This window comes from Diadema antillarum, unplaced genomic scaffold (genome assembly GCF_040938485.1).
Source record: "Diadema antillarum isolate AM-2024a unplaced genomic scaffold, OU_Dant_1.0 scf00000008, whole genome shotgun sequence".
Lineage (NCBI taxonomy): Eukaryota > Metazoa > Echinodermata > Echinoidea > Diadematoida > Diadematidae > Diadema > Diadema antillarum.
The window spans coordinates 2,325,708-2,348,698 of NW_027270897.1; the positions used below are offsets into that span (position 1 = coordinate 2,325,708).

The following is a 22,991-nucleotide window of genomic DNA, read 5'->3' on the forward strand; positions in this document are numbered from 1 at the left end:
TTGTGGCTTGTGTGGTTGGTGTGAATGTACAGAGCGTATACTAACAAATTGTTTACGGGATCCCGTAATGCAACTGCATCAGCCTTTCAAAATATTTAAACAAACTTATTCAGTTCAGTTCAGTTCAGTTCTATCAATTTTTATTGTCCACTTAGGATATTTGCCTTGTTTGCATGCATATTATATTGTACATAGTTAGAGAAGAAGAAGCAGATATACATACTTTTCAATATTTGATTATTATAACTGAAACAAAATGTTTTTTTTTTTTTTTTTTGGGGGGGAGGGGGTTAACAGTTAACCTATTAACGACATCAGACAACAAGCATGGTACACAGTTGGGGGGGGGGTAATCTTCGGTGCAGTATGTGCAATTTGCCTGTGAAACTGCATGCGGAAGTGTTGTGCTATCTATTTCTTGGATACTTTTGTACATGTATTATACCACGTATACCGTGGGGTTTTTTTTTTGGCAGTTATAGATATTACCTTTGAATAGGTGGTCAGCTATGACGTTCGAACATAAAGTACAAGATGCACAAATGCTCTATTTTCGTTTGTTTGCTTTTTGTTTTTTTTCTAAAATGATTGTTGGGCTTATGAAGTATCAATCTTTGAATGGCGAGGTAGGTGTGTGCATGTGTTTGAGTGTACGTTGCTTATCGGCAATGTTTGCTTTTTCACATTTATAAACGAAATGTTTCTTATTTTCCATTGAGTAATCTAGATGTAAAAAAGGGATGATGTTTGACATTAGCCCTTAAAAGTTTTAATGTCGGACTCATGGGCCTTATTTGCCTAGTGTCGAGCTCATGGGCTGTATGACCCCTGGACTTTCTTTCAGTTTAACTCGTGGGCCATAATATGACTTGTGCGTGTCATTCTCTTGGGATGACCTCAAATTAACAACTGTATTGATACTCACTGTTTTTAAATCACACTTGCCTAACAGTTTTGGGTTTCATACAGGGGCTAAAAATGTTAAAACATGCCTTTCTTTCTTCATGATGCCTTGAGAGAAGGTCGGAAGAAGATCATCTTAACATTCTAATCACCACAGGCATCTCCAAGTTTATGCCAATCATAACACCCATCATTCATTACTCTGATGTTCAAAACTAGCATTTGGCACGATGATTACACTTTTAAATCACACGCAGTGAAGAGCGTAGATATCAGGCATGCAGATTGTTGAAGGGCATGAGCCATTATTGCCCCATAAAGCAGAAAAAATTGCAGAAACAAAAGTAATTAAATTAATCATAATATGTCTATCGAGGGACGGCGTTTCTGTTGTAATACAAAGAAAACATCTGATTGACATTTTCAAGTGGTTACTGCATTTCTCAACGCTCCACTTCCTTGAAAGCCTTGGAAAACGAAGAGACATCACAATTCAACTTCGAAAGGTAAACGCAGGGAGTGGCCGTGTGCAGCTGCGCAGCCTCACATGATCAAATCTGATTCTCTTTTTCGACTGTTATCAGCAGGCACAAATCACAAGGATTGGAAACTCCCCAATTCTACATTTTACAATAAAGGAAAGGGATAATAGAACAAAAAATATAGCGTAAACCTTCATCATGCAGTAAATTAGCCTGCCCTGCCTTGAGCATTAATATTCTGTGCTGAGTTGGAACTGGTCAGAGAATTACCAAAGTCAGATATCGTTTTTCCATATGTGACCCTGCACCTCAAAACAAACAAAAAGTCGCCAGTCTTGAATTTTTAGTTAAGACCATATTCTGAAAGAACAGACTTTAAGCTTTAAAATGATGTATAGCTCAAATCAAATGGACTCTCCTAACCTATCTAAATATTGGAAAGAAAGGACAAACTCAGGAAAAGTGTGAACTGAGAAAAGAGGCTCTGAAGTACAGTGTCTATTCAAGCGCTTAATCTTTACCAAACCGTGCTGGCTGTGCGATGAATGGGACAAAAAACAGGAAGTAAACCACCAGAGTGACAACAATGAAGGGATTATTAGATTAATCTGAAATTAAGCATGCCTCATTAACACATTCTGTTCTTAATTGATGCCAACTTTCAAAGCAGTAGCACCATCCTTTCAAAAGTTATTAGAGTTGAAAGTGAAGAGTGTGGACAAGGTTTTTCAGAAATGCTCAGAAATGAAAAAGGGATTCTAAAGACACACCTAATCACACTATTCTACCAAAAATGTTCGCGATAAACTGCTAAAAAACACACTTTCCTGCCCGTTTTATGATACCAAATTTTAGCATAATGTAATAGAAGACCCGCTCTTTCAGAAAATATGAAAAAGTCAAGTTCGGCTAGGTTGACCCATTTCACTTATTTTCAGTCCTCACGCAAAATCAGTGTGTGCGACTTTATGTTCGTTTTGAGGTGCACGGTCACATATAGCTTTTTTTTTTCGCAATGGAAGGAAGAACGCAATCCGGTTCGTTGTGGTTTGCCTGTTTCATCTTTTGCTGTCCTTTCGTGAATTCTTCAGCGCCAGACTTACAAACGACAGGTGTGTATAAACCTCACATTTTATTCAAAAATATAAACTACTAAAAGCACTATAATTTTGATTGAGATACACTAAGTCTAAAATCATTTTTGCCCTCTAAACAGATGAAACAACCACTAGAAATAGAGCGTGGGGTAGATTGTTTTTAAAGTTTTCTGCTGAATATCCTTTTTCCTATAAATATTTTCATAGTGCTTTTCTCTCTCTTTGACAAAATAAAATATAACAAGATGTGTTTGTCACCCTGTTGTTGTTTTTTTTTAAATCTCCAGCACACTTAACTTTAAACTGTTCGGGAAGGCCACTGGAACGCGAGATATGGTGTGACAGAAGCTGCGTTAAAAATAGAAATGGTTGGGTTCTACGGGCACCTCTTGGACAACGAATACTATTGTCTCTACTCTGGAGTCCATTAACAACAGAGTGACGGTTTTCAACATTATCGATGAAATATCAAACACGAAGACTTCTTTCCTAATTCTCGGTCAAAACCAGCCTTCCTCCACTTTATCTTTAACCCATCGAGTGAAGGTATGGATACAGTATATATACCTACCCAGTAAAATTCAAGATCAACGTGACTTGTTACGGGGGTAAGTAGTTATAGTGTTATGTGCATAAGTATATGAATGTGAATATCAATGTAATCTGCATGTGATTTTCATTACTATCGGAAATTACTTTCACATTTCTCTTATTCTTTTCTTGGAACATGATCTTTCTGTGTGTGTGTGTGTGTGTGTGTGTGTGCGAGTATGTGATGATATGTGTGATAGTATATATCTGACCATTAAAGTCAAGCGTGATATATTTGGTAATAGCAAGGTCAAGTGAAAACGTAGTTGTGACAGGGTGCAATCGGCTGTAATTGAATGTAAAACTAGCAAGCAACTCCTGGAAAACCTTTTTTTTTTATCAGTGTTTCATCTGTCTCTTAACGAATGACATTTAACTTTCACTCATCTAAGACTTGCTAAAAAAACTATGACATAGAAATAGTTCAAAAATATAGACCTATTAGTTATCAAAACACTGTAACTTATGTCGGCATCAACTGAAGGGATTCCACGATGAGAAGAACAGATTACTCGATATGTTATACGCAATGGCCCGAATTCACGAAGGTGGTACAAATGAAACCATGGTTTAAACCATGGACAAAAACCATGGAGCGCCAAGTGTCGCATGGAATGTTTCATTACGCAATCAGTCATTTCGTCGATGAAATTATTATTTTGTAACGAAATGACAACATTTTGTAACTAAATGAACATTTCGTCCACGAAATGATAATTTCGTTAACGAAACGGTCATTTTGCCGACGAAATGATTAATTTCGTAACGAAATATTTCGTACGACACTTGGCGCTCCATGGTTTTTGTCCATGGTTTAAACCATGGTTTCATTTGTACCACCTTCGTGAATTCGGGCCAATGAGTCAGGTGCATCGCTACGTCTGTGCATACATCAACTATGGATAGCCATCCCGTAGCTTCCAGGTTATGGCTGAAATAAAACAGGGCCAAAACCGAACAGGTCGATAAATATAATAATGCCTTGTCGTTTTTGCCACTTATCCACATAATACGATAGTATATTTCCACCAGAGAGTCTTGAAGGCGTATTTGGAATGATTATGTGTATTGGCTGTGTTAAGAAGGACGGAAATCTTCGGGTTCGCAGTGTTCTATGCACGCAAGACATTTTATCACAATTACCCGGTCCTTTGAAGGGATTTGATACCGTCATAGCAGTGGCTATTTCCCTCTGTAAAGCTCTTCCTTCGTGACTTAATGCGTTTATAGTGTTTGTACCTACTTCAGTGAAAACTATTGGAGAGAGAATAATGTTTATCATGAATTCCTTGCAATATAAATATTATCAATTATTAATCCACAATAGCAGCCAATGTTCACGACTTTGAAAACGTGCGTTTCAATGTTTTACCAAGGAGGTTGGAGTTCCACCTGGCTGCGGGTCTTAGCAGCCTACAGGTCTTAGTTTCCTACAGAGGTACAAGAGTAGTTCACGTGAATAATGTCATGCTTATGCCTTTCGTGTAAGAGGTTTGAAAGCACTATCTTTCTGAGCAATCTTAAGTAAAAATCATTTAGAAGTCTAGAATAATTGCGGGGATATATTGCTTATCATTCATTAACTGAAATGAGATTTTGCCTTTTAATCACTTGTTAATGCGTCAACGCATGCGTTAACGCGTCATACAAAAGTAAATGCAGAAATGAATAAATAAATGCGCAAAGGTATAAATCAGAGCTGTCTGCTGTGAAAGAGCGTGAAAGTGCAACCTCCTGGAAAACCAATTTCATCACTTTTCTGCATATTCCGACAAATAAAACTGATATGGCATAGTCTCCAAGTATAGTTCTTTATCAGTATGTCAAGTAATTGCCCGGAAATACCCAGTCGAGTGATTTTCATTTTCATTTCATCAATCTTTGCGGAATTTCTGTTCGCGTATTCCCTTCTCTTTACTCATCTTTCATACAAAGGGATGACGAAAAGTAATTACGATCATTAAAACTTATATCTTCCATAGAGAGATGGTGGTTGAGGTAAATCCAGCTTGGAATATACTTCAACATTTGTTGCTGCTTTTTTTTCTGGTACGCCTAGGGAATTAAACTGTTGTGACTCCATTTCTTGATGCTTTTACAAAATTCAAGTCGCGTAGGGGTGCATGAGATTTTGTATTCAGGTATTCACTTGCCAACTTGCAGAGTGAATGCAGTAAAAATAAAGTGTGACCTATAAAAACGCAGTCTGTGAATGAATTAAATGTGTATTATAGTTTTGTTGACAGATTACGTATAAGCATTATCTAAAGACCTAGCGAAAAATTTTCTCTAAAGAATTTCTTTGTATTGATACTCTATCAAGATAAATAGGCATTCTGTGTACCGGAAGTAGGTTCTCAGCTATTACAGTGCGTAAAATTTAATATTCATTGTTGTGTTCTTTCATTTTCCGATTAGCATTATCAGGTTACACCCACAGCTCCCCGGGATAAAGTTCAGCGGTCTTCATTATATCCAAGAAAAAATTGACACGGACGACTCTTTTAACCTGGCCCTCCAGGTTGGGGGTTGGGCACAGGGTTAACAACCCTGTCCTGTAAAAAGAAATCTGTTACGGAAAGAGCAACAAAAGTCAAAGCAAAAACCAGGCGCAATTTGCCTCCTGGTGTACCAAATGGTACCTGGATGATTGGCGGTGGTCAAAGCCGAAAGGAAGCCACCGACAGGAATGTGGAGGTCATGAACGCCAAATGTAGAACGCGAGTAGGATTCTGGAATGTAAGAACTATGTATGAAACGGGGATATTAAATCAAATCATTGCAGAAAGGCGAAGATACAATATACAAATTCTAGGTATAAGTGAAAGCAGGTGGACAGGATCAGGAAGTCTACAAACCAGCACAGGAGAGACTGTACTTTACTCTGGAAGAGATGATGGACATCACTCAGAGGGAGTCGCCATCATTCTCGAAAAGGGAGTTACGGAAAGTCTTCTTGAGTGGAAGCCTGTGAATAGCAGGATGATGAAGATTAGGCTCAGGGGGAAACAAATTAACACAACTATTATCCAGTGTTATGCCCCGACTAACGACAACGTCGAGGAGACGAAAGATGCCTTCCATGAGCAACTGCAACATGAGCTTGACAGTGCTCCTGGACATGATATGAAGATTGTGATGGGGGACCTGAATGCCAAGGTTGGAGACAACAACTCAGGCTATGACAGGGCTATGGGGAGGTATGGATGTGGGGTGATGAATGAAAATGGAGAACGCCTTGTGGAATTCTGCTCTCTCAACAATCTAGTAATTGGAGGAACACTCTTCCAGCACAAAGACATTCACAGCTGACGTGGTACTCGCCAAATGGCAGGGATAGAAACCAAATTGATCACATCATGATTAATGGTATGTGGAGACGATCGCTTCAAGATGTTAGAGTCATGAGAGGGGCGGATGCTGCTAGTGACCACCATCTAGTATTAGCAGTGTTTCAAGTGAAGCTTCGGAAAACAGGAGTTAGCAAAGTAAAGCAACCAAGATATGACATTGATAAACTTAAGGACCTCAGAATTAGAGGCACATTTGTGTTAGAACTTAGGAACAGATTTCAGGTCCTAGCAGATCTTGAAGACACACAGGAGGAACAAGATAAGACCAATAAAGAGTGGGAAAGGGTCAAAACAGCCTACCACAAAGCAAGTGGAACATGTCTTGGAACTACAAAGAGAGAGAGAAAGGAGTGGATGACTGAAGGCACGTGGCAAACTATAGAGAAGCGTAGAGAAGTGAAAAGACAATGCATGGCTGCAAAATCAGACAGGTTAAAAGAAAGATCTAGAGTGAGATACACAGAAATGAACAGATTAGTTAAAAGAAAGTCAAGAGCTGATAAACGAGCCTTTATTGACAATTTAGCTAGTCAGGCAGAAGAGGCTGCAAAGGCTGGTGAACAAGGGAAAGTATATAAGCTGACCAGAATGATTAGCGGCAAGTACAGTAAATCCTCGGAATTACCGATAGAGGACAAGGATGGAAAGCTTCTTACTACTGAAGCAGAGCAGGATGCCAGATGGGCCGAACACTTTGAAGAAGTCCTCAACAGGCCAACACCAATTACTGAAGCTGATATACAAGAAGCAGTTTGTGATCTAGATATCGACATAAATCCACCAACTCGGGCTGAGATCATTCAGGCAATCAAGTCCTTAAAGAATGGAAAGGCACTAGGATTAGACAACCTCAATGCTGAGTTATTTAAGACAGACCCAGAATTGGCTGCTGACATACTGCATCCACTTTTCATTGACATATGGGAAGGAAAGAAAGTCCCGGACGATTGGTCACAAGGGATCATCATCAAACTCCCTAAGAAAGGCTCAGTCCGGAAATGTAGCAACTAGCAGGGAATAACACTTTTGTCTGTTCAGAGTAAAATACTAGCAAAAGTCATCATTCAGAGGCTGACAAGGGCTGTTGATGAGCAACTGAGACCAGAGCAAGCAGGTTTTCGAAGAGGAAGAGGGTGCGTTGACCAGATTTTTGTCTTGCGCAACATAATTGAGCAATGCACAGAATGGCAAAGGCAGCTGTACATTAACTTTGTTGACTTCGAAAAAGCTTTTGACAGTTTACACCGAGACAGCTTATGGAAAATTCTACGAAACTACGGCATTCCTCAACAAGTAGTGGATATCATCAAGAGCTTTTACAGCAATTTCACTTGCAAGGTTGGAAGTAGCAACTACAGTTTCCAGGTGAAGACTGGGGTGAGACAAGGGTGTGTTATGTCTGCACTACTCTTCAACCTAGCCATTGATTGGATAATTAGGCAGACTACTGCAGATCAGAAATGAGGCATTAGGTGGACACTCCTTTCAACACTTGAGGACCTAGACTTTGCGGACGATCTGGCTCTAGTATCTCATACTCACCAACACATGCAGGAGAAGACATCCCGCCTAACTGACTTTGCACAAGAAATTGGTTTGAAGATCAATCACAGGAAAACAGAAGTAATGACACTCAATGTACAAAACCCTCGAAGTATACAGGCTGATGGAGAAGATCTTCCAACAACAGATGAATTCACTTATCTTGGAAGTACAGTAACACATGATGGAGGTGCAGGAGTAGACATTAAAAGCCGCATGAATAAAGCAAGGGCTGTATTCTCTATGCTGAATCCCATTTGGAAATGTCAGCAGTTCAGCACCAAAACCAAGTTAATGATTTATCAAAGCTGTGTTCTCTCAACTCTCCTGTATGGATCAGAATGCTGGAGGATGACGAAGAGCGACATTCAAAAATTGTCAGTTTTTCACAACAAATCACTGAGGAAAATTTATCGTATATTTTGGCCAAATACAATAACAAATGAAGAGCTTTATGATAAATGCCAGATGGAATGCATAGACACAATCATCCAAAGAAGGCGCTGGAGATGGATTGGTCATGTGCTCAGGAAAGAACATGACAACATTACCAAGACAGCACTCCACTGGACTCCAGAAGGGCGGAGGAAGAGGGGGAGACCCAAAAACACGTGGAGAAGAACTGTGGAGAGAGAGATGAGGGACCTGAACCACACCTGGGGGACACTACAGCGCCTGGCCATGGACAGGATCAAATGGCGGACTTTTGTTGCTGCCCTACGTGCCCATGGCATAACGGGCAGTAAGTAAGTACTCTTTTAATGAATTGATATGAATAAAACATTTGGCAAAGTAAGCATGGTAGGGAGAAAACATTTCCCCCTTTCATTCAATGACTTCCTGTAACAATAATCATCATTCTCCGTTTTATGTGTTCATTCAATACAATCTGTTACCCATAACATAATGGAATTGAGCACTCCATTGAATGATACACTGGTAAACACAAGCAATGGAGCATGAAACCAATGTTCATTAATTTTCAAGGAATACCGTCGGTGAAGCTGATTGACGGACCCTCTCACTTGGACGGCCTACTAGTCACCGGATCAGACAGCTATGTCTGCTTTGATGGATTTAACCACGCAGCTGCAAAACTGGTCTGCAGAGAGCTCGGCTTTCCAGCGGCAAAGGCGTTCTCTGCTCAGATTTTGACCAGTGAGCATACAGCAGCAGGGAGGAGGATTGAACGACTATCGTGTTCGAACGGTGACTACAGAATATGACCATGAGATTGTTTTCTAGTAACTTTCTCGTCTTTCTCTGGTTACTATGAACATCATTGCGATTTGTTCCCATTACATGGGTCATTTCTTGCTGGCAAGAGATGACTGTTAGTAACATCTTGAGCTCTTGAAACTGCTTGACAAATCGTCCTGCACATCAAAGCTGATAGCAGTAACTACTGGATGAATCGGTGTCTAGTAGTAGCCACGATGCTCACGTCGCGACGCGTCGATGTAGGACAATTTGTCAATCATAGTTGCACTGAAAATGACCGGACTCAAGAATTTCATTAATTTGAATAAATACTAGTACGCAGTTGCCGCTTCCTAGTAACTGTGGACGGAAGCTTGGTGATCTATAGTGGATAAGACGCCCGGTCTCGGTGATCAGGAGGTCGTAGGTTCTAATCCTGCCCTAGTATGATATGCCTCTTATGATTACTGCTACTAAAAACTGATTAATTCCGTGCTTATTTACGTCGAATCTAATACTATCTAATAGCTCAATTGTTCTCGATACTATCGCTCAGGTTCTCTACGTCTGGATGAATGCTTATTGACAACCATAGAGTGTTCTTCGAATAGATTTGTGAGGCTCACATGCCGAGGTAAGACATACCGTACACAGAATCGCTGAATTATAATTATGTATACACTCTTGGTTCACGAACACACTTTTGACTCATATTTGGGGGAAAAAACAAATCGAAAAGATCGAAGAAAAATCACAAAATACGGGACGGTGGGGATGGGTGGGTGGGTTGGTGTCGTGATAGGTTTTGTGTTATTATGATACTACACAATTGATCATGTAATCATGAAAACACGTATGCGTTCTTATCATTAACTTGCTTCATGTATTTATGGTTACTTACAGAATTTGATTAATTTTTTTTTTCACATCGTGAGAGAAAAAGAAATACACCCTTATCATTGTGCCAACAGTTACAAAATCCCCTTTTTATGATTTCCCGTTCCTATAATTGATTGAGCTCTTTATGTCCATTTACTGTTTGTTTTCTATCTCTATTTTGATTATGTATAAAGACCATTAACACCTGCATGAAAAAAATATAGTATAATTTCATATAAGCCATGCACACCAGCAGGTTTTCATCATATTCTGTAACTGCGTAGAACCCGGATTTCTTGGATGCTATAAGGATAACGATCAAGAATTTCAGGCCGTTCCTAACTTTGGATTTGGCGTTCGTTCAGACGAAGAGTGTATATCTACCTGTCTGGCAAACCCCGTAAATAATAGCGTTGCCGTTATGTATCAAAAGGGATGCATATGTTTCCAGTCTGAAGTGTATACAACGGTCCTATCTGGAGGAAGCTTTTCCCACAATTGGACATGTCCTCTCAGGACACAGCTTGAATCCGACCAATTTTATTCATTCAACCGTGAGTATCAGCAGTAAATTTTTCTTGACAGAGAATGAAATAAATGTGGGTAAACATCAGTGTTATTTGGTTAGAATAGTTGAAGGCATAATTTACCATTTGCAGATGAAACAAAAACTCAGCATTAGTGCTTTAGAATAGTTCTAAATTGTGAGTTAGGGATAGAAACAACCAGTGTAAAGAATTGAATCGATAAACTCGATATTAAAGTATTGTTAGATATACCAAATGTGAAGAATAGTTCTAAGAAAGATGTTTCCAGACTAAACCGTCTACAGTTACGATTTATTGAGAAAAATAAAAAATATCTCCTTTTATCTTAGGCTTTATCACAAAAATTTCATTATATTTTGATACGACGTTTTGTGGTACAACAGATCTACACATATGATTTTACTGTCATATATTGAAAATTCTTTAAATCACTCTTCCCAAAGGTAAACAGGACCTTTTTAATCTGTAATGACAACATTATTTCTAAATGTTCATAACGCATCAAAAATGATCTTCACCACTTTATTTTCTGTGACAAATGTAGGCCTGTTTGCTACTTCTTTAAAACCATTATTAAAGCACAAATTTGTGCCCATTGATGGAATAAAATGTAGTTTATTGCACATAATTGATTTTAACATGAAAAACAAGTTATTCCAAATCTCCTGGTAGATAATGAACAAGTTTTATGACAATGCTATTTTACAAGTGCTCACTGTTCAATTGATTACAACTGATTATATTGTCACCATCTTTGTCGATAGCATCACACTTTAAGATTAAAGAAACTACAAGGATCATCATTTTATATGTATATATACATATATATATATATATATATATGACTAACAAGTTGATATGTTGTAGGAAAAACATATATTGTAATAAATTTCCCTTAATTATAGTTATGATTGAATATTGTTATATATTGCTATAGTTATAATTGATTATGACACGTCAATCCCTGTCTTCTTTGTTTATTGAAAGTCTCCGTTGGGTTTTGTGATTATCCGGGGATTGTGCCTAATGGTCTTTGGGACTCGAATATCACACGCTTCGGGTCCAAGATGACTCTCACCTGTGGAAAAGAGCTCGTTGTAAACGGGAGTGCGACAATGCAGTGTGCGGGACGCGAATAAGACAAACGGTGTGAAGCGAAAATACATCCTACAGTATATCATGATCTTGACTAAACTCTGATTACCAGTGCAGTATTTCAAAGCGATCTGCCATCAAATAGTACAAACCAATGACAGATGGTTATAACAACATTGAATAAGTTTTTCCACAACTGATAGAACATCGAATGCGTTTGTATCATTCAATACTTATCAGCTTAAAATCCTACAACTTGGAATGTAATGAGTAATTCATTTGGAGAGATCAGTCTTTTCTTAGTCCTTTATGTTCAAGAGAGTGATACGTTATTGAAAATATATATATTTTCCCTTGTTAATAAGCACATTCATGAACAAAAAGAGGTGGAATGTGTCTTAACATTAACAAGTGATTCATGACAGACTACTGCAACACTTTCATCACTATGTTTGAAGTAAGACAACGTTGCATATTCATGAAGTTTTTGAGTGACCTTTATGCAACGCTATGGCACAATTGCTTTTTTTATGTGGTCGTCGCTATTTTTGTGTGTGGGTCTTTTGTTCACAGACGATGAGTGGGAAGATGTCAACATCAGCACAGAGCCCACACAAAATAGACAAAACACATCTAAAGGTAAGCACCAATGTTTGTAATTATACAGCGCATCATATCCCCATGAACAAAATTCTTGTGTAATAACAAATGTCCTGAAGATTATGATTATGATGATAATAGTAGATAATAATAGCATGTTCATGAAGCATAATCTCGACCAGCCTCTAAGCGCGTTTGAAAATCCGTGACAACAGCAAAAATGACGTCAAAGATAATGTCAATCAATATCTAAAGTAATCAAAAAAGTGTTCAAATTCAGTTGTCGTCAATGTAGTATTATTTCATTTGACTGTAACGGTTTATTTAAGACATGTTAGAAAACGAAGACAATCTCATGAATTCAATAAAATGACTCCTCCTTTGTGAGCACTCATACGCTACAAGCAGTTACTGTTGTGCTTTGATCACAATGTAAATAAGTCTGATCTGTCAGTTACAAGAACTGTTCTGTAAGATATATGCACGTACGTATTTGCCGATCTGGAAAGTGTGAAAACTGTAATGTTGCGCAGAAAAATGCTGTCTGTACTGTACAGTTGATATTGCCTGTGTTTTGCTTGGAATGCACAGGGCATATACAGACAACTCAAGTTCTGACGTCATTTGGAGAAACAACTGTAACGTCTTCGTCACGTGAGTATAGCAAGTGCATTTTTGTTTTCACTACATTTTCCCCTCCTCACTGGCAATAATTACTTCAGAACTATTTTGCTGCTATTGATCTACATTTCAGCATAACCTTTTTGTCAACATATTTTTATGGCAAAAACAATCCACATGTGCCTGTTAATTCGACATCATTGATTTCTATCTTAATTGAAATTCAAGGGATGAAAGTGCTGCTGCTTTATGATAACCAAAATCAAATAAAGAAATGCCTGATAATAGAATAGCATTGGAATATTGCAGGTTTTCCTGGTTCTTTTATTTTTAACTGCAAGTTTGTGAGCTGACTTCATAAATGTACGAATAATGAACATATTACCGGAATAAAGTCTCAGACTGTAAAGCAAAGAAATTAATACTGTAAGAAACGATGTATATTCAAAAGTGAGAATGTCCAATGTCTATGAAGAAAGAGCAAGTTGTAATGTGCTTTTCTTCAATAGGGACTGAAGAAAACGTATTGACGTCTGGCGACTTTATTAGGCCTTCTTAATGTTGTTACTGTCATAGAACACATTTGCGTTGGTGCAATAAAATTGCATTTTCTTGCAAAAGCTCCATTATGTGTGCCTACATATGCAAAGTAAATAGTTATAAAACATTTAAAATTATCCCCTTATTCTTTTACAGTTTTGGTCAAAGTCTGAATGCTCTGCCTAGATCAGGAAATTAGGGACTGTTGAGATAAACATTACTACTACAACAATCACTTAAGAATTTTAGTCTGCTTACGAATTTGTGTAATAATTTCGCATTTATATCTATGTGTGTGAGCATCAATGAATACAGTCAAGTACATTTCAAACTGTGCTCGAATAATATGATTTTTTAAAGTCTCTCTTCTCATGCTATATCAACAGTCACTTGCCAACATCAAAACAATTCATTTCTTTAATGTTAGTATACTGCGATAATTTAGCAAAGTGAGAAAACTTGCCAAGTTATGGTACAGTACTATTTCTCTTCATAATGGTCTGATCTGATTATAGAAGCTTCATTTCTGACTATAGTCTCCATAAAAGAAAAACTGCGAGAGCATATTGTTCCTCTATTGACTGTCAAGGTAATGGCGGCATATTTACTAAATCATTTATCTTCCAGATGCCGAACGCTATGAGATGAACTTTGTTACTTTCATCCTGGGAACCTTTCTCGGTGTTGTTTTCTCCGTGTTTGTCATACTGTGTATGACCTGGTGCATTTATCAACGGAAAAGGTGAAACTTTGTTAAAACTACCATTAAATTCTACGGACAACATCTATTTTAATCATATTAGTAACACCGCAATATGCAAAATACATCCAGTCCACAGTGAGGTGACTTCTGATCGATGTCTTTAACTACGTTTAACTACTAGTATTGATACAAATTCCATGTTCAATTTAGAACAAAATAAGAATATTATCTTCAAGAACAGACAAATTTGAATGCAAACACACACACGCACGCACACACACACACACACATGCATGCAAATGTACAATAATACAGGTACATAACTGTGAGTCGAAAAAAAATCGACTCTCGCGAGAGTCGAATTTCACTTAAGTCGATGCATTTTTGTCAGTCCCGAGAACTTCGACTCATGCGAGGTTTACTGTAGTCTTAATTGAAATGGTTGAGATATCCAAAAACAAGGGGAAACAAAGAGATCCTAATAAAAGACGTGGCCTGTCGCCTTTTGTTATTATCACTTTTTTGGATATCTCAGCCATTTGACAACCAATTTTCATCGAATAAACATCGAATCCTTCTTAAAATTACATGCTCTTTCATATTTCATAAGAGGTTTCTCATTATCTTACTTAGAAATGTTCCAAAACATGAATCCCCACCGCAACCAGTACTGTACAGTCCCTTTAAGATAAATTATCACAACATATATGACACGTATTCGCATACAGCTATTTGCATTGCAAATCATATTCAGAAATATTTGTATATTGAAAGTATACATGGACGTCTAAGTAGGTCTATAATCATTTACATTCGTGTGGGTGTATATTTTTAGAGTGTAACTTGTCATCACAGAAACCCCATTTTATAGTCGCCCGACATTTTATGACGCTGTTATTCCAGCGATTGTCATGCTATCTGCTAAACATAATGCACGAAAACTACTCCCAAAACAGCAAAGGAGACCATTAAGACACATTTTCGGAGAAAATGGCTTGGAATCGAAGGCTTGAGCTTTTGAAGAGAGTTTGAGTGGTTAGACAACCGCAATTGGTAATGTTAGGCTTGATATACTGCAGAAATGTCTTTGCCACTATCGGTAAGTTCAAGTACGGGGAATGTCTTTTATCATTAAAACATAATTACAAACACAAAATGTGACCCCCTCCCCTCCCCCCCCCAAAAAAAAAAGAAAAAAGAAAAGAAAATACAGCATACTACAAGACCGTCAGATTTGCAAAGTAGGTATTAAATCAAAAGAAAGCGGTCACTGTACGGAGTAAGGACCAGAACTGAATAGAAAGAAGCAAAGAACCCACATACCCCCTTTTTTGTCTACCAGCTTTATGATTTCAGATTTTATTAGACCAATGTAATCGCAGATGAAGTACGCTACTACAAGAACATTCTGTCATTTTCAAATATACTTTCTCCATTAAATGACAGGCGTGGGTCATCACAAACTTCGCTTCAGCCGACTGTTCATCCAAATGGCGGACAGATTCCGATGAATCCCATCGACACTTCTGTACAAGAGCCAATCACGACGAATCATCTTGTTTTGTCGGACTCTACCAATGCCGAAACTAGTGGAGATGGTCCCTCTTTCTCCAGTATTCTAGGCAACATCGCAGGAAATAGTACGGCTCATCCAGAAAACTCTAGTCACATCTACCAGGATGCTGCGGAGATAGACGAGGGACTTTCTACCTTTATTAGCATAAATCGTGGCTTCTCGGGTACAGTTCCTGAATAAAGTAACATAAATACCGCCGTCGGCACTTCTTCGACCTCAATGAACATTCCTTTTGATAATGAATATTGTGGCCTACAGGAGACATCACTACATCAACCAGCAAGTGGTTATGATGATAATGAATACCAGGATGTAGACCTTTGTAAGTTAGACAGAATGACGAGTGGTGCACTTAGATCCATTAGCAAATTGTGTCCGTTTGATGACAGTTATTACAATTCACTGACAGAATTTCACAAGCCGTGCGAATTATCTACAGAAAGTGAGTACGATCACATTAATCATGCTTTCCCTGGCGAAAGAGCAGGTCCAAGTCACATCCCCGGTACGTCATCTATTCATGCAACTAAGATCTACCCTGACAGAGAATACAATAGGTCTTGTTCCAACGAGGATTCCGTAACAGCCACGCCTTCCGAAGACGTTTTCTACTATAAACTGAATCCGGAGCAACAGAGTGACATTGATACCAACAAGGAACCCCAATGGCCAAATGCTTTCGACTCTGGAGATTATAGCCTGTTGAACCCTGAAAAAGACTTCGCCAATGATCTTCGTCCTAAGATGATGGAAGAGGACAACTTCAATGATTGTCACGGCACCGAGATTCAAAACCCGGAGAGTTTTACGTCAAGACCCCAAAACCGAGAGGACATGTACGCGACGGTGAACAAAACAGTTATAGGTGACATCTCGGGGGCAAAAACGCAACCATGTGAGCAGCTCTATGCACAGGTGGATAGAACACGAAAATCATGTACGGCGGAGTCAGAACCCACGATGCAGGAAGAAATCTACATGAACTTCACTAATATGTAGATGACTGTTTGGAAGAGGACACTCCATGGGCTCTCACGGGATGTATAAATAGCAAGACAGCACATATTTCATCAAGTTCTGTGAAAGTCAATACTTGTAATTGTTAACTTGAAACCATGTGAGGAGCTCTATACACAGATGGACAAAACAATAGGAGCTTGCAGGCTTAAGTCAGAACCAACACTGCAGGAAGAAATGTATCTATGTGAATGTCACCAACACGTAGACGGCTATTTGAAAGAGGACACTGTACGGGTTGTTCTCATAGGATGCATGCCAACACGTACAACACATTATCTTGTGTTGTACGTGTTTTTTAAGTTTGTGTTTGTGTTGGGAATTTTGAAATCTCTCATTGCTTTAGGGAGGATCAATGTGTATAACAAATCCATTGTCACATAAATATTATGTAAATGAAGTAGGAAATCTAAAGAAATACAATCAAACATGGATAGAATTATACGCTTAGCAAAAAAAAAAATAAAGTGGATACTTTTTCAAGTTCATAATTTTCATGGAATATTTTATACGATGTATTGATTGGCTATCAAACTGATAGGTCAATAAAGGGGATGACTAGTAACTGATCAGTGGGAATCAGGGGAAATACTGGGGGATGATTGTTCCAATTCTTGTGGGATTCATTTAAGAGTACATTGTATATCTATTGTTGTGTGAAAAATATTTGCTTCAGAGCGGTCTCATATTCAAGTAATGTGCAGTTTAATCCCCCGTCAGTGAACAGGCATGCTAACCTGGAAACACTAAACTGCACATTACTTGAATATGAGACCATTCTGAAGCAAACAATTTCACACAACATGCATGTTGGCATATTTTTGTTTTCGTTGTTGAGTGCGTATTTGTGTGTGTGTGTGTGTGTGTGTGTGTGCCTGTATTATGGGCGTATATAATGCACGTGTGTCGACATAATATAGTGCCAAAATCTCAAAGTTTCCACTCCATTTTTGTGAAAGCTTAACATCAGAAATAGAATTGACAGTGATTGTTTGTCAGTTAACCATTCAAGTTACCGTGTACTGAATGATTTGCAAGGATATTTGCAATACTTGTCATTGGCTGCTTTGATATAAGGCCAACGAGACAACATATGATTTTTTTTTGGAGCAGATAAACATTAAATCAGTGAATGATATTCATTTTTGTCCATCATGCAAACTTTAAAAAAAAAACAATATTGAGATGAACGCTGCTATCATATGACATTTGCAGAAGAGCACTTCGTAAGCTTGAGCGCTGAAGTATGGATTCTACAGCAGTTATAACAGTGACTACTGTTTATCTTCGTTTGCAGTGCTACTATGACGTACTTCTACATTTCCTGCAATAAGTAATATTATAATTCCAAATACTCCTACCCACATGGAGCGGAGTGCATATAATACCCAACCATACACTGGAATTGAATAAAAGCGTGACAAGAAATTTGTATGAAAAAAAACATGGACATACAGTTCATGAAGTGCATGCGGAATAAAATAAGAATCATCTTTATGAAAATCATGTTTTGATTATAATTTTATGGTAATTATGCGTCTTGTGAGTGTACACGCGTTTCAATATATACATACATATATACACGATATAGATGTATATATGTATATAATTATATACATATACTGTATATATATATATATATATATATATATATATATATACTTGTGTGTAATAATACAGAGTAATAATTGTGTATAATCCCTCTGTTAATTCAAATAACTATGGATCAATCTTTAGGGAGATAAAAGGGACCCACCACATCAGGGGAGATAATTTATGTCTCCTTTAGATTTTTTTCCAGTTCAAAAAATTCCATTCAATCACACGCTTTAGTACAGACATTGTTGATCTACACAATGTATCCCTAAAGCTGGATCCAGAGTTACATCATGTATGTATGTTTATGTGTTTATATATATATATATATATATATATATATATATATATATAATATATATATATATATATATATATATATATGCAAGAAAAGTTGTGGCAACATTTAAACTTCCATATTACGAAATTATATGAATATATATACATATATATATACATATATATATATATATATAAATATATATATATATATATATATATATATATATATATATAATGTATGGTGTCATCGTAAGAAATAACGCCTACAATGCTACTTTCTAAATGAGCCTCAAACATTCCTTTCAAAAGCAAGGAAAGACTCAACGTCATAACATTGAGATAAATCTTACGCAATATGTGGCGCTCCGCAGCGCAAAACAACCGTGTTATTTTATTCATGCATGATGTACCAAAAACATGACTGCAGAAGACCACAATAAAAAGATGAAAGTGGCCTAAACAGTAGCTTTGTTCAGGCGAGGGCAGTTTTGGTCGGAGTAACATCGGAGGAAGGGTCGGAGGAAGCTTGTCGGAGTAACTTCGGAGGAAAGGTCGGAGTAGTGCCCGTCTGAACAAAGTCGTGGTAACTTTCACCGGTCGGAGGAACTTACCACGACCTCTTCCTCCGACCAAGATACTCCTGAGTTTTCTCAGGAGTATCTCGCTACCACGACTAGCCTGTCGGAGTAAATTGCCCGAGCGGACAAGCCCTCGGAGTATCTATGAACTTATATACCTTACGACCTACAGTTGTAGGTAAAACTTCCGGGGTCAAATCGCAATGTTGACATGTTGCGAGTACATGTGCGCGTGTAGTACAATAATTCTAACCTAGCCAATCGCGACGAAGAAGGTAGCGCTCAGAAGTTTCAATCAACAAGAGAAGACAATTGCCGTCGGTAAAAAGCAATCGTATAGTCGACATGCGCGGCGATACCACTTCCGGAAGTTACACCGACCCTCCACGGTGATCCCCGCGAAGGCGGAGGTAATTATTGATCGGAGTTTCTTCCCACGACCGTCGTGTGGACACAGGGTCGTGGTAAGATAAGTATCAATTTTTATTTTAATTGCTGCGCCATACAATTTTACTCCAACTAGAAATAGGTCTGAACATGGCTAGAAAGTAAATGAATTCCTGGCTTTTGATCAAGTTAGGAGGGAGCAGCTGGTGGTTGCAGTACTTCGTTACAAAAGCTGTGTTCAGACGAGGGCAGTTTTGGTCGGAGTAACATCGAAGGAAGGGTCGGAGGAAGCTTGATCGGAGTAACTTCGGAGGAAAGGTCGGAGTAGTGCCAGTCTGAACAAGGTCGTGGTAACTTCCTCCGCTCGGAGGAACTTACAACGACCTCTTCCTCCGAACGAGATACCCATGAGTTTTCTCAGGAGTATCTCGCTACCACGACTAGCCGGTCGGAGTAAATTGCCCGTGTGGACAAGCCCACGGACTATCTATGAATTAAGATACCCTACGACCTAGGTAAAACTTCCGGGTCAAATTGCAATGTTGACATTTTGCGAGCACACGTGCGCGTGCAGTACAATTCCAACCTAGCCGATCGCGACGAAAAGCTATGGAATATTATAGCGCTCAGAAATTCTCATCGACAGATATGGAGAAGACAAATGCCGCTGGTAAAACACAATCGTATGGTCGACGTGCGCGGCGCTACCACTTCCGGAAGTTACACCGACCCTCCGCGTTGATCCCGCGAAGGCCGTGGTAAATTGGTCGGAGTTTCTTCCCACGACCGTCGTGTGGACACATGGTCGTGGTAAGAAAAGTATTGATTTGAATTTTAATTGCCGCGCCATAAAATTTTACTCCGACTAGAAATACGTCTGAACATGGCTAATGCTGTAGGAAAATAAACATCCATAAATTGTAATAAATTACAGAAATGGTTTTGATTCAGGAGTCATTGCATCATGAATAGAGATATTTCTTTATGATGGTGACACTTTTTGTTGTCCCTTCTTATAAGGCATGATGCGCAAACATGATGAGATAGAAACAAACCTTGAATACTCGGCATCACACGACTTTACATTTATCTAAACATATTAATGTGTAGATCATATGTGACCGTGCACCTCAAAACGAACATAAAGTCGCACACACTGATTTTGCGTGAGGACTGAAAATAAGTGAAATGGGTCAACCTAGATGAACTTGACTTTTTCATATTTTCTGAAAGAGCGGGTCTTCTTTTACATTGTGCTAAAATTTGGTATCTTAAAACGGGTAGGAAAGTGTGTTTTTTAGCAGTTTATGTCGAACATTTTTGGTAGAATAGTGTGATTAGGTGTGTCTTTAGAATCCCTTTTTCATTTCTGAAAAACCTTGTCCACACTTTTCACTTTCAACTCTAATAACTTTTGCAAGGATAGTGCTACTGCATTGAAAGTTGGCATTATGGACAGCATGTGTTAATGAGGCATGCTTAATTTCAGTTTAATCTGATAATTCCTTCTTTGTTGTTACTCCGGTGGTTTACTACCTGTTTTTTGTCCCATTCATCGCACAGCCAGCATGGTTTGGTAAAGATTAAGCGCTTGAATAGACACTGTACTTCAGAGCCTCTTTTCTCAGTTCACACTTTTCCCGAGTTTGTGCTACCTTTCCAATATCTAGATAGGTTAGGAGAGTCCATTTGATTTGAGTTGTATATCATTTTAAAGCTTAAAGTCTGCTATTTCAGAATATGTGACTGTGCACCTCAAAACAAACAAAAAGTCGCCAGACATGAATTTTTAGTTAAGAACATATTCTGAAAGAACAGACTTTAAGCTTTAAAATGATGTATAACTCAAATCACATGGACTCTCCTAACCTATCTAAATATTGGAAAGAAAGCACAAACTCAGGACAAGTGTGAACTGAGAAAAGAGGCTCTGAAGTACAATGTCTATTCAAGGGCTTAATCTTTACAAAACCGTGCTGGCTGTGCGATGAATTGGACAAAAAACAGGAAGTAAACCACCAGAGTAACGACAATGAAGGGATTATCAGATTAAACTGAAATCAAGCATGCCTCATTAACACATTCTGTCCATAATTAATGCCAACTTTCAAAACAGTAGCACTATCCTTTCAAAAGTTATTAGAGCGGAAAGTGAAGAGTGTGGACAAGGTTTTTCAGAAATGAAAAAGAGATTCTAAAGACACACATAATCACACTATTCTACCAAAAATGTTCGAGATAAACTGCTAAAAAAACACACTTTCCTGCCCGTTTTATGATACCAAATTTTAGCATAATGTAAAAGAAGACCCGTTCTTTCAGAAAATATGAAAAAGTCAAGTTCGGCTAGGTTGACCCATTTCACTTATTTTCAGTCCTCGCGCAAAATCAGTGTGTGCGACTTTATGTTCGTTTTGAGGTGCACGGTCACATATGGTCTTAACTAAAAATTCATGTCTGGCGACTTTTTGTTTGTTTTGAGGTGCAGGGTCACATATACATCAGTTTCATTTGTCAAAAGTGATGGGAAGGATGATAAAAATTAGTAAAGGTACAGCTAGTTTAAAAAAATCTCACGACATTACAGCTCAGATTTACACTTTTGCATACTTTTCGGGACATGAATTACTTTTTTCTCTTGCATATGCTTCATCATTAAGTGACATTTTAATTCATTTGATTGACACGTAGGAAATAAATATAGACATGGCCGACATTATATTAGCGTTAAAACTTACTACAGCTTATTCAGGAAGAAGGCGACATCGAACCGCGATCATCAAAAACAGTCATAGAACACAATAGAAAACTGATAGCAGTTTGAATAATTACACTCAGTTGAAACTCTATTTCTTGGAATTCCTTGGTAACACACTGGTTAATTGGCAGTTCTTCAATGTCTTCTTCACTCATTTCTGCTTTAACTAATTGAGATTTTACAATTTTTCAATTTTATAATCCTACAACTTCCACCCCCCCCCAAAAAAAAAACAACAACAAGACAGCACTAACACTCACTGTGTTAAGCATGGACCAACCACCCACATCTTGGACTATGAACAAGAATGTCTTTCTTTGGTCTCATCGTCACCATCCCACCTGATAATGTCCATGTTAATAAGTGCATTCAGATGTTTGGACAATAACGATTCTGTGATCGTGCATCGTCATTGTCTAAAGAACCGTTTCCTTCATTTTGGGCTATATTTGGCTGAGAAACTTTTTCAGACTCAACTACCTTTGAACAAAGATCACGGATGAAGAGCAACAACCCTAAAAATGATAAATTTTGAGCCATAATTTGGTAATTCCTTAAGCGGAGACTTGTAGACATGTAACGTAGCGTTATGCTACATTAAGATATACATGCCGTCTACCGTTACTGTCCATGTTCACTCTGA

General features: G+C 38.2%; 2 protein-coding genes across 2 annotated transcripts; both read left to right on the forward strand.

Annotated features, from left to right (window-relative positions):
* The first annotated feature begins 5,719 nt into the window (after nucleotides 1-5,719).
* On the forward strand, nucleotides 5,720-6,385 carry LOC139718516 (craniofacial development protein 2-like). The gene has a single exon (XM_071629992.1). It carries the CDS (start codon nucleotides 5,720-5,722, stop codon nucleotides 6,383-6,385), a length of 666 nt encoding a protein of 221 aa, XP_071486093.1.
* A 92-nt stretch (nucleotides 6,386-6,477) lies between these two features.
* Nucleotides 6,478-7,437, forward strand: LOC139718526 (uncharacterized). The gene has a single exon (XM_071630000.1). The coding sequence runs from the start codon at nucleotides 6,478-6,480 to the stop codon at nucleotides 7,435-7,437; it is 960 nt and encodes a 319-aa protein (XP_071486101.1).
* Nucleotides 7,438-22,991: the final 15,554 nt, after the last annotated feature.